The sequence below is a fragment of the Podarcis vaucheri genome (assembly GCF_965113315.1).
Source record: "Podarcis vaucheri genome assembly, chromosome: 5".
Classification (NCBI taxonomy): Eukaryota; Metazoa; Chordata; class Lepidosauria; order Squamata; family Lacertidae; genus Podarcis; species Podarcis vaucheri.
In genome coordinates this window covers 63,451,799-63,463,982 of record NC_138763.1, presented here as the reverse complement: position 1 = coordinate 63,463,982, position 12,184 = coordinate 63,451,799, and the positions used below count along the sequence as shown (strand labels likewise).

The window sequence follows — 12,184 nt, the reverse complement described above, 5'->3', positions numbered from 1 at the left end:
CTTACTTAATTATGTCAGTCTCCTCACTACAGCAGACATAGTAAGTTTATCTAAAAGAATATGGGTCAATTGTCTACCAGTGGACGTGCTGGTGACCATGCAAGAATATTTTGCTTCCGAGTGAAATCACGGGCAGAATTACAAGTCCATAATTCAAGAATGGCTCCAACCAGGTCACTAGCACAAACAAGATCATAACCAAGCGCTTCATTCTTGCCTATAAAACTTTCTGACAGCAAGAGCTGTTCGGCAGTAGAACAGACTCCCACAAGAGGTGGTGGACTCTCTCTCCGTGGAGATTTTTAAACAGAAATTGGATGGCCACCTGTAATGGGTACTTTAGCTGAGATTCCTGCATTGCAGGGCGTTGGAATAGATGACCCTCGGGGTCCCTTCCAGTGCTAAGATTCTATGATTCTATACTTACCTCAGGGAAATAGTCCTGTGGGAACTTTTCTTTTTCCAGCATAGGTGTACTTTCTAATGTATCTGAGTAGATTTCCTTCCCCGTAACTTTTTTGTACTTCTTAGCTAGGAAGAAACAAGGAGCATTTAGAATACCTCTACCTCTTTCCAGTACGTTTCCCAGCACAATTCAAAGTATTGGTGCTGACCTTTAAAGCCCTAAATGGCCTCAGCCCAGTATACCTGAAGGTGCGTCTCCACCCCCATCGTTCTACCTGGACACTGAGGTCCAGCGCCGAGGGCCTTCTGGCGGGTCCCTCACTGCGAGAAGCCAAGATACAGGGAACCAGGCAGAGGGCCTTCTTGGTAGTGGCGCCCGCCCTGTGGAATGCCCTCCGACCAGATGTCAAAGAGAACAACAACTACCAGACTTTTAGAAGACATCTGAAGGCAGCCCTGTTAGGGAAGCTTTTAATGTTTAACAGATTATTGTATTTTAACATTCTGTTGGAAGCCGCCCAGGGTGGCTGGGGATACCCAGCCAGATGGGCGGGGTATAAATAATAAATTATTATTATTGTTACTACCTCTGCAAAGAGGTTCTAACACACACAACAGAAGAAAAAACGCAGACATAAATACTAGATTTTGTTGCTGCTGACAATTAATACCAAGTGAAGGTCTCAGAAGTTTTTGCTCAACTGATGTACAGCTGACACTCATGTTGTAAGAACTGTCCATGGTGGGGAAATTCATGTTCTCCATTTCATACTGATGTAGAGGGGTATATAGCTAAGCTACTCACTCTTTCATACCATGATCTGAAAGATGCCATGCATTTATGCATGCAGTGTGCTACAACTTGTTCATTGCTAGCTCCGAGATTTCAAAAAAATGAAAACTGTTTTGAGGGGAGTAAAAAGAAAATTCCAAGATAACAGTGCTTTTGCATCTGGGAATGCCAGATAGCAGAGGTCATTATACGCTGCATGTTACATTGTAAGCTATATGAAAATCCAAGGGAAAAAAATTTAAAGAAATTCTTCCAGCTGATTGTCACTCATAGGATCACGGGGGAAAAATAAAACATCTGTTGTCTAGCATGCGTAAGACTGCTAAGTTCAACACAGCTAAAAGCTTCCCAGCACAGGAAAAACCATGAGACAAGCCTTCTGAGAGATGTGCCATAAAGTGCCTGTATGTTTTATGAGTTTTACTATGCTGTTTTTTTAAAATCTTTGCTTGCTTTCTAAAATTTGTTTGAGTCATTCGTTTTTTGGCTATAAACCGTATACGTTTGACCAATAACATTTTGATGACGCTAATGACAGAGGTGGTTTTAGGGTAGCGTGATCGGTGCTGTGCTGCAGGGGGCACAAAAGCAATGTTTTTGAATGGAGCGCAGTAGGCAGCAGGGGCAGAATTTTAGTGCTGCACAAAGGGCACCGCCAAAATTTGAAAGACCAAAGACCAGCGCTGAGGATGATGCTGGGATGGTGTTTGTCACTGGTCACCCTCTATAGAGCACCTTGAGATCCATGGAGGAAAGGTAAGACATAAATGTAATTAAATAATAAATAAATTGCAGTAAGGTGAAGGTTGTATTTGGTGATGGAAGCAATCAGGTACAAAATCCAGACTTAGCATTAAAGAGTAAGTGCATGTATCGGGCAGCTTCACAATTGACTTGATTAAGAGTGACCCGTATTATTGTTCAGCACCCATTAAACTGTTACAGGTGGAGAGACTGAGCAGACAGGCAAGTTAATCTCTCATTAACAAGTTCTCATATCAATGCTGCAATTTACATTGCCCCTTTTTTCAGGGATAAAAATATGCTACTATGAATCCTTTGCGTTATGTCTCGGGTTTTACTTTCACATCAAAAGGATGATGAGGATTTATGACCACTAAACCTTGAAATGCAACACTCACAGAACGGCTGTTTCCAATCCTTCACTGAAGACAGGCCTCTGCCTTCCCTACCCTCAATTACAAGAAAGCGGGCAATCTATCTTGGGTTACAACAAGAATAATGAAATTGAGACAATTGAGACAATTAGTTCACTTACAATTTCAATGATGTTTCAAATAAATGTGGTGCAAAAACGTAGAATGAATGTGACCTGTCTCAATAAGCTAAATGAAGCTTTTGATATATATATATATATATATATATATATATATATATATATATATATATGCTTTCGTAGATTTTCACGGGTACAGGAATGCAGGTTTTGGTGTCTTCGGGTGTCTTCCCGTGTAAGAGTCGGGGTGTCTGTGCGACGTTTCGACGAGGTCTCACTCGTCATCTTCAGGCTGGTGCTTTCGGCTTCTTGTTAACAATCTCTGTTCCAGTAACAAGAAGCCGAAAGCACCAGCCTGAAGATGACGAGTGAGACCTCGTCGAAACGTCGCACAGACACCCCGACTCTTACACGGGAAGACACCCGAAGACACCAAAACCTGCATTCCTGTACCCGTGAAAATCTACGAAAGCATATATATATATATATATATATATATATATATATATATATATATTAAAGTGAGAGGGCAGGCAACTTTCAAAACGTTGGGAATCACAGGAATACACTGGTGAGAGGACCAGGATTGGCCACAGCTTCTTGTCAAGTGTGCATTGAGAGGTAAACTTGGGCTTGCCCCGTGTAAAGTGGGGAAATAGTCCTGGAAAAGTAATGTAGGATGCTCCTTCTAATATGAGCAGAACAGAACACTGCAATTCTGAACGTTTCTATTCAGAGGTAAGCCTCACAGACTTAATTCCAGATAAGTGAATATTGTAGCTTCCACTTACCTTTAAAGTCAAATTGATAAATGTTTTTCAAGGATTCATGTAGAAAGTAAAAGCTTCCCAGTGCCTGTAAGAAAAGAGAAACCAAGTCAGCAAAACATAAAGAAACCACTCCCAAAAGTTTGAAACCGGAAATATTATAAGTGTGCAGAAAGACATAAAATCAATAAACTAAAAAATAAAATAAAATAAATTCTTCTTGGTGTTTAAAGGCAGTATGATACTTCAGAATTCATTGACTACTAATTGGCACATGTAACTGGCAACAAAAACACGATTATACAACATACTTAAATATGCACCAAAAAACCCTTAAGGATTTCTAGGAGCTCATTGTTGAGAAGAAGCAGCGTCCAGGTAGCCGTATTATAGTCCTGGATATCTGGGGGAAGTGCTGAAGTGTATAAACCTGACTATAAGGAAAAGAAATATTCTTTTGAATTCTATAACTATCATATGGAAGTTGACAACTGGACAATGAAAATGTGCCCTAACTATGGCCAAAAAAACTGGTATTGATGAATTGGAAGAACAAAACTATGGTTTCCTTTAACCAATGGATTGAAGACACGACAGCATATGCAACATATGAATGGATTGCTTATACACACAGACTTTGTTTGGGTAAATATACTGATATTTGGAATGAGTTTATACAGAATATAGGAGGTTATTATTAATCATTATTAGTATAGATAAGAACATTTATATATCACCATTTTTGCATTATGTTTCTTCTCTTTCTACCCCCCTGTCCTTTTTTGGTCCAGTGCTCTGGTGTGAGTCAAGGAGGAAGTTCCACAAATGTGATGTCACCACAGAGAAGGCCCTGCCCCATGTCCTTTCTCTACTGGCCACCACTGCCCATGTGACAACAAACAGGGCCTTCCCTTGCTGATTTCAAGGGCAGGTATTTGGGAGGAGTGATCCTTTCAAGAACATGTACCTGTACACGCCCCTCAGAGTACTAGTGAGCTTCCATGAAGACGGTAATGCAGAGCCTTCCAAACTGCGTGTCGTGACATGTTAGTGCGACAGCTGCAGCGCGTAGGTGTGTCACACAAACACTCCCCATCCGTCTCCCAGGGCTGGAAAGGGGCTAGTTTGACCTCCATCCAGTTTGCTAGTAAAACTGAATTACTACGTTGCTAAATGATTCATGTCTAAAAAGTGTGTCCCCCAACATGAAAAGTTTGGAAAGCTCTGCTATAATGATTCCTCCTCCGGCTCCAGACCATTGTGCATGCAGTTTCTGGGCCACATCACAGTGAACTCTGGCACAAAACTGGATGGAACACACAACAGTTTGGCAAATTCATCCAAAATCCTCAGGCGGATTCCTCACACGACAGTTCATTCTCTCCCCACCCCAACTCTCTTTTGGGTGAAAATTGGCACTGCAACAGCTTTGACAGAACAGGATCTATTGATGATCAGGTTATTACTTCCCTATTCCCTTTGGTAGCATCTTAAATTTTGCAGGAAAAACACCACCACCACCAGAGTTATGCAATTGCAGAATAGACAAAAGCCTGAGCATAGGAATTCTCGCTATGTGAATGAGTGCTAATATCAAATAAATCTCTGCAAGGAGGAGCCCTTCAAGAACATTGCTATTTAAAAAATTATCACTGTGATTCCTGGGACGTTAAAGGCCAGAGTATCATTAGTGTATAACCAGTAAGCAGCAGCTGCCTTTTATTAATTGCTAATGAAATTCTATTAAGATATTAAATATTCGGTGTCAGCCTTTTTATCTTGTACTACATTCTTCTTTTGTTACCATTCCGTCAATCTGCCCTTCTTCAGAATGGTTAACCTTGGAAGAGTCCTCCTTTAGAACGCCTGCTACTTATTTGCCTCCTCCGTGTATAAATGCATAATAATAAAAAATAGGACGAATAATAATAATAAAAACCTGGCGCAGGCTGCCTGGGTCACCAGAAAGTGTACTCATCAATTAAAAGTGTGACAGTGTTTTCCGTTGGATGAACTAATATGTCAAGGAGATGGGCAGGACCCTCATGTTTGTGCTTTTGACAAATCAGCAAATGTTTAATCTCTAGATGTGCAGCTTCTCATAAATAATGCAGCAATCAGTGAGCCAAAACTCTGCCTCTTCCAGAAGGGTGTCCCTGTCTTCCCACTCCCAAGATTTCTTCCCTTTGCTCATCCCCCCCCCCCCGCCCCTTAAGTCTAAAATAAAAACCACATCGTCCTCTGGGTTGAAAGCATCACTCTCTTCCCTGCACATATCCCATCAGCACTGTGTCCATAAATCCGTGAGAGAGGTTAGTGGAGAAGCACATGCTCTGTGGTCCCCAATCCCTGTCCATCTCAGGTAGCGGGAAAAGCTCACAGCTGGGATCTTGGAGGCTTTCTGCCTAACCCCAACCCAAAACATTTATCTGTAAATAAGTTCTACTCAGAGTAATCCCACTGAAATGAATGAACCTACGTTTAGTCATGTATATTCACTTCAGTTGGTCTACTCTGAATGGAATTAGCATTGGATACAACCCTTTGTCGCCTTGAAGCAGAACCCAAAAAGTGTTTGCCCCTCTCCACACTAGGACCAACACAAAGCTCCTCTCATCATCACCAACTCCTGACTTCCTCTATTACCTCACTCCCTTTAGAGTGGGGCCTGCTGCAAGACACTTCACCGTGTTGGAGGGCAGGGTTCAATCCTGTTTCTGCCAGTCAGAATACAGTCGTACCTCCGCTTACGTATCCCTCTGCTTACATAAACTTTGGGATATGTATGGGAAACAGCCCTACTAGAAAAATTAACTAATAAACTGAAACTGACACGGGGACAAACAGAAGAAGACGCCTTCACCCCGGTATGGCTCCCCTTTATCACATACACAGCCCAACAGGACAATGACAATAATCCACCAATAGCATACAAATCAATATGGCTAACCTGATCCAAAACGCCCACCCACCTCACTCACACACAAAAACAAAGATCACCACAGCCAATCACAAACAAAAAATCACACCCTAGGTCAACCCCAACCTCTCTCACCACCAAAGGAACACAAGTGAACAACACAAGCAACGCTGACACCAAACTCTACATACATTAAGCATAATAGAAACACCGCCACCCGACCCCACCCCCATCCACCTTCCCTCCCTCCACCCCCCTTTCTTTTTTCTTCTCCCCCTAATGCCTCAACAAATGAAACGGATTTGTAAAAATGTTACATGGAAAAAAATTACGAGGCATTACACTTACTTTTGTAAAACAAGAAAATCCTTAATAATTTTTTTTTAAAAACCAACAACTTCGGGACATGTAAGCGGCAAACCTGGAAGTACCGGTATATTTCTGGGTTTTTGCCGTGCGTGCATGTGCAGAAGCGCTCTACTGCTGTGCGTGCGTGCACAGAAGTGGTCTCTCCACTTGCAAAAACCTCAGGATTCGGCCAGACCTCCAGAACAGATCCCATCTGCAACCGGAGGTACCACTGTACAAGGTTTGATGGACCAGTGACCTGATTCAGTATAAAGCAGCTTCACGCAAGTTTAGAAGCTACTAAAAAAATCCCAATTGGGTAGGACCTAGAAGTTTAGCTCAAAAAACTGCTGAAAAATTGTATGTGTATTAGGAGGAGTTCACAGTAAAATACAATAGATTTTCACGAGGCCTTAATAAACACAAACTGATGTGGAAATGTGGAAACTTATAGAAGAAGAAGAAATGGACAGAAACCAAAGTTGACAGATTCACCCAACTCTACACAGAAAGACTGAAACAGAACTTTCTAAGTTCTGTTGCAAAAAACAAAATCCTTTGCCAATAGCACATTGGGCTTATTTACAAACAATATCTCCCCCCATTTTAATTACTATTATTTTCTGGTGCCAGTTTAAGGTCTGGATTCTTATTTTGTTTTTCAACATCTGAGTGAAACACATTTATTTCGATATAACTCTCATGAACTTTGAAGTATGGTTGACAGATATTGAATTTCAGTTTTTATAAGACAATTCCATTCTGCTGAATTGGCATTATCGTTTCTAAGCTCCTTAATCACATTTCTCAAAATATACAGTTGCCACAATTTCTTAGCAGAGAGGAGCTGGAAGAGCCCCATCATTTGCAGAGTTTTATCAATCAAGGAAGCAGATTTCCTTGGTATGCATGGATTTGCTCTCTCCAATGAAACAGAGCAGCCCATACCTACAGCAGCTGCTGATCCATATGTAAGTGTTGGCATGGTACTATGGAATATGGACTCTGTCTGTGCTATGGAATATGGACTCTACCACATATATATGGTAAAGTAGTATATATATCCACACAGACATGAAACCCATGGGAACTCACCTGGACCCTGGGATCACCATCTGAGGCCCTTCTTCATATGAATCTTCCATGAGAGATCTGGATGGTGGCAACACAAGAAAGGGCAGTAACTCCCCGTTTGTGGAATGCTCTCCTCAGGGAGGTTCACCGGCTGCATTACATATCTGGGCTGAGGTGTTGTCGGTGGAGGGGGTTGTTTCTGCTGGATTTTTCTATCTTTATTTAGATTTTGTTTTGATTTATGTGGAAACTGTTTTGCATTTTTTAATGTTTTATTTATTTATGACTTTTTCTCATGTTGTAGTTTGATACCTATTTTTTCAAAGCTGCCTTGAGCATGGTTTGAACTGTGAGAAGGTGGCATATAAACAAAATTATATGTGTTTATATATCTTTAGGCTGCAGGGAAAAACATTCCTCTTCTCCCAGACCTTTGGCTAATTAAACAATCTACGGCCTTTTAAACTGTGTGTGTGTGTTGTTTTGTTTGTTTTCATATTATGTATGTTTGTGTTTTTATATTATGAACCACCCCGTGATCCTCAGATGAAGGCTGGTATAAATTTAATAATAATAATAATGACGACAACAATACACGTATCTGAGCAGCAATCAGTATTTACACAGAGCATTCCAACAGTAATATACTGGAGTTCATTCGGTCGTCCAATTAAGCTCAAAGGAAATTTTCAGCATGGCAAGCATATTTTGATACTATTTTGCGGGGGTGGGGAATCCATAGCTAATAACTGCCATACCAATAATGACTTTTACGACATGAAAATGTTATTCTGATAAAATATGAAAATATCTATGAAGTCTAAAGGCAACCGTGTCTACTTAATTGTTAATTAGATGCTGATCTATGGGTCATTTCACTTGTGCAAATTTAACAACTACACGGAAGTACTTAAAGTAAAACGTTTAAATAATCACCATGGAGAGTAAACATTCACCGCACACAACCCTCATTGAACGTGCTAAAGCTAATATTGCAATTATGAAGAGTGCCTTAAATAAATGTAAAATAAATTGCCAATGGCGACTCAGAAAGTGTAATTCATGTAGTCATAAAATCCATAATTAGCTCTAATGAATATTTAAAGTCAAAGTGCAACTTAACTTTTTCAATGTTTAACCTACTATATCAATATAGCTCAAGGAATCCATTTGTCATGGAAAATGACAGCATCTGAATATTAATTAGCATAGGTCACTGCTGACAGGAAGTCCTTATCTCTTGCCAGTCCTTTTGACTATAGCGTGTGTCACCAGTATGTTTGTCACGTCTGATATTATTGATTACCTGCCTTTTTGGCCAAAAACAATTAAAAGAGGAGTTTTTTTGTTTTGTTTTTGTTTTTCTACATATTTATAAACCTGACTGTCGAGAGCACTTATTTTTCCATTAGAAAAATGTAGTCTATTAGCTGCCATATTTCAGTTTGAAGAGCAACGGCAAATGAGGAGCCACAATAACTCTGGGTATCATGACAACATTTTTACATAAAAGCATTCATTTACTGGTTAGTGGTTTCTTTTCTTCTTATTAAAGGATCTTTCGTTGCATCCTTTTGTGTTGCAAGGTATTGGGAAGGATATAAATGGGCCACCGTTATTAGACATAACCCATTTCCAAAGCTAATTTGAAGGCTGGGTGGGTTGCTTGTGTTCCTTAACAGCTTCATTTAGATGCAAATGGAATACATTTAGTTTTCACTTATAATTAAAAGCGCAGGAAGATGCTGCTCCATATCCTCCTGTTCCCACCACCCTCCTGAACTATGGATGGGTAAGGCGGGCCATTTCGTCTGTCAATCAGCACGGTGCCAAACCAGATCCAGGATCTGGAGATCAGGAACAGATAGAAAAAGATATCCCAGTACAGAGGAAGGCATGGAGTTCTTTAGTAATCTTATGCCTTCAGTTAAAAGTTTTTTTTTGTGTGTGTGTTTTGTTCCCTGGATTGGGGTGAATGTCTATTCTAAGTGGGGGGGGGGGGAAACTGTGTACACAAATCATCTCATTAAAAAATAATCTATCACTTTTTATCTGCAAACAAATTAGGTGTCCAGCAATTTATCATTTCCGGCATTTGTCTTATCAGCCAAAGTACACAGCGTTAAACTGTTATTGTGCTTTGTTTTCACATCACGCCCTGTCTATCCAATACACGGGCGTTTGGAACTTTAAAAGGGGATCAAATTACTTGCATTAACTCTTTAACAATCCCACTGCTTTATCTTAAGACCAGCAGTCCCTGCAAAATAATTCTGCCATTTTTGAAGTTGCTTTCGTGATGCAGGCCCGTTAAGGTGTCCCTGGTGGTTAGGATCAGGTGCCAGAGCACCTTAATTTCTCTCTTTTAAATTGCCACTGATTTAACAGAGAATGCTGTGTTATTCATTGCTAAATGCATTGCTTAAAAGGACTCACCAGAGTCTGTTATCTGTGCATGTGTGCGGCGGGTTGTGGGGGAGAGAACTCTGGTTAGTTTAAATACTGTTGGTTAACCATGGGCTAGTTCCTGGCTTGCCTCAATAAACAATAGTTTAATCTAACAAGAAGTCTCTCCCGTGACACAGAAAACTGGTGATTTTAAAACAGAAAGCAAAAGCTTAATACTGCCTCCTGGCAGCTGTGTTGGGAAGATGAAAAGGGAGGAAGGAGGGGTTTGAGCAGCCTCATTTGTGTAACAGTAAACTATGGTTTACCACACTCTTCACCAACCTGGGTCTCCCCAGATGTTTTGGATGATGTCAGACCCATCATCCCTGATGATTGGCTGTGCAGATGTGCGAGATGGTCAACAGCCATTAAAACAAAGGGCCTAACGTCTCCCCACTTCACAAAACTTTACAGATCATCCTGCCTGATCGAAACACACAGCATAATTAAGCGGCAGAAGTCTGTGGTGCTAGATTGAACTGAATTATTTCAGACGGCAGGGGTACATGTGGCATTTCTGAATGCTCTTCTGTGTAAGAACTCCCTTGAACCCCCCCCCAAAAAAATTCATAACAACATAGCACTACTGCAGAAAGGTTCTAGTCCAGACAATTTCTTACTGTTCTCATTTTCTATATACCAAAAACTGGGAAGACCCACTTGGAAAAGATTTCAGGAAATATTTAAGAGAAGGTGGCAAAATATATATTCTGGTCTTTTAATGAAATTGCCTGTGGTTCCAAGTACAGCATCTACAACATGCTGCACATTCTTCTGCCACAGAATAGATATGAAAATGGCACCCCGCACCTCCAGTGGTTTATGAGCACCAAACGACCGTGATCTTTTGTGTTTCAGAGAAAAGATATTGTTACGTTGTCGAAAATTTAAGTCTAAAGTTGAGCCACTTTACCATGATCACTTGACTTTAAGCAATTGTAATTAGAACACCGCCTGGCTTCGAATCAATTTAGTATTTCATGGATCTCTTCTTCTATAATAGACTCGGTGATGGCAAATTCAATTTGTTGAGAAGACATTATTGCCCATTTCATTTAGTATTATCCAGGTCATCTCTCAATGGGAAGGGTATCATGTGGTAAAAGGCTGTATTTAGCATGTCACAGTCACCGGGTGCTGTTCTGTATCTCCGGGAATCTTTGTAAGCTGCCTCAAAATAAGGGACGATTGATTTACAAAGTACCAAATTTCAAATTTCATATTCTAAGGCTAAATATGAAATAATTGGACAGAGCTGTCCCCTTGTCTGACCCAGCACAATCAAGCCCCCTTTCAAGGTTGACTGCCTGCCTGAGAAATATGTGCATAATTTCATTTTGTCTCCCATCCAACGTTCAATGTTAGAAGTTAATTAAATTGCTTGTCCATTGTATTCATCCACTTACAAAGTTAATGATATTCTGTTCCTGAATTAAGGAGAATTTTATAAAGCCTGCGCTATGGAACCTGGCAGGCTGTACATTGAGGAGCTGAACTCTGTCATAGCTTCTGCTTGCAGTTCTTCTAATTAGGAAACAAAATGAATGTTTCTGTGTCTGCCAATGCAGAGGACAAGTCATTCCAACAGTGAGGCAAAACGCTTTGTACAATAGCAACTTAATAATATCTCATGTTTGACGATAATAAATTCTTCAAGATTAATAAACCTGTTAATTATTTTTTTTAAAAAATCACCATAACGAAGATGAACTACTGTGTAACAAGACAGCCTTTAAAGAAAGGACAAAGGTTTGTGGGAAAGGAACAGTTCCTTACAAGGACGCAAGCCCTGAAGGTTTTACAAATTATCAGAATACTCTCAGTCACAAGATAGCTACAATGGAATTTCAAAATTCCATACACACAGCCATCCTTCTCTGAGTCTCAGAATCAGGACAGGAACTCTCCGGAACTCAGTTCCAGCACCTCTCAGGTGGGTTCCGGAACCTCTTTTTCTAGAAAAATAACACTGCCCAGAACCAACATTTCATTGCCATTTTCAACAGAACAGTTAGGGGAAGGTTTATCAAACCAGGATATGGGACCCCCACAAAGGAAAGGAGGGGAGCACAGGACACTCACTTCCCAATGGAAGATGTACGCACCATCGTTAACATCTTACTGATAACAGCTAGAAGAAAGCAACATTGGGCTAACCAAAGTGACTCTGCATTGCCAAGAAAGGGTTTTAA

At 40.5% G+C, this 12,184-nt stretch overlaps 1 protein-coding gene across 4 annotated transcripts in view; it reads right to left on the bottom strand.

Moving 5' to 3' along the window:
• The window catches only part of INPP5A (inositol polyphosphate-5-phosphatase A), a 235,039-nt gene that overhangs the window by 106,574 nt on the left and 116,281 nt on the right, over positions 1-12,184 (bottom strand). For all 4 annotated transcript variants that reach the window (XM_082225339.1, XM_082225341.1, XM_082225340.1 and 1 more), the window contains exons 5-6: positions 3,227-3,290; positions 428-531 (exon numbers count right to left, since the gene is read on the bottom strand). In XM_082225339.1, the coding sequence (XP_082081465.1) occupies positions 428-531; positions 3,227-3,290 (168 nt within the window). The remainder of the gene's footprint in view (positions 1-427; positions 532-3,226; positions 3,291-12,184) is intronic.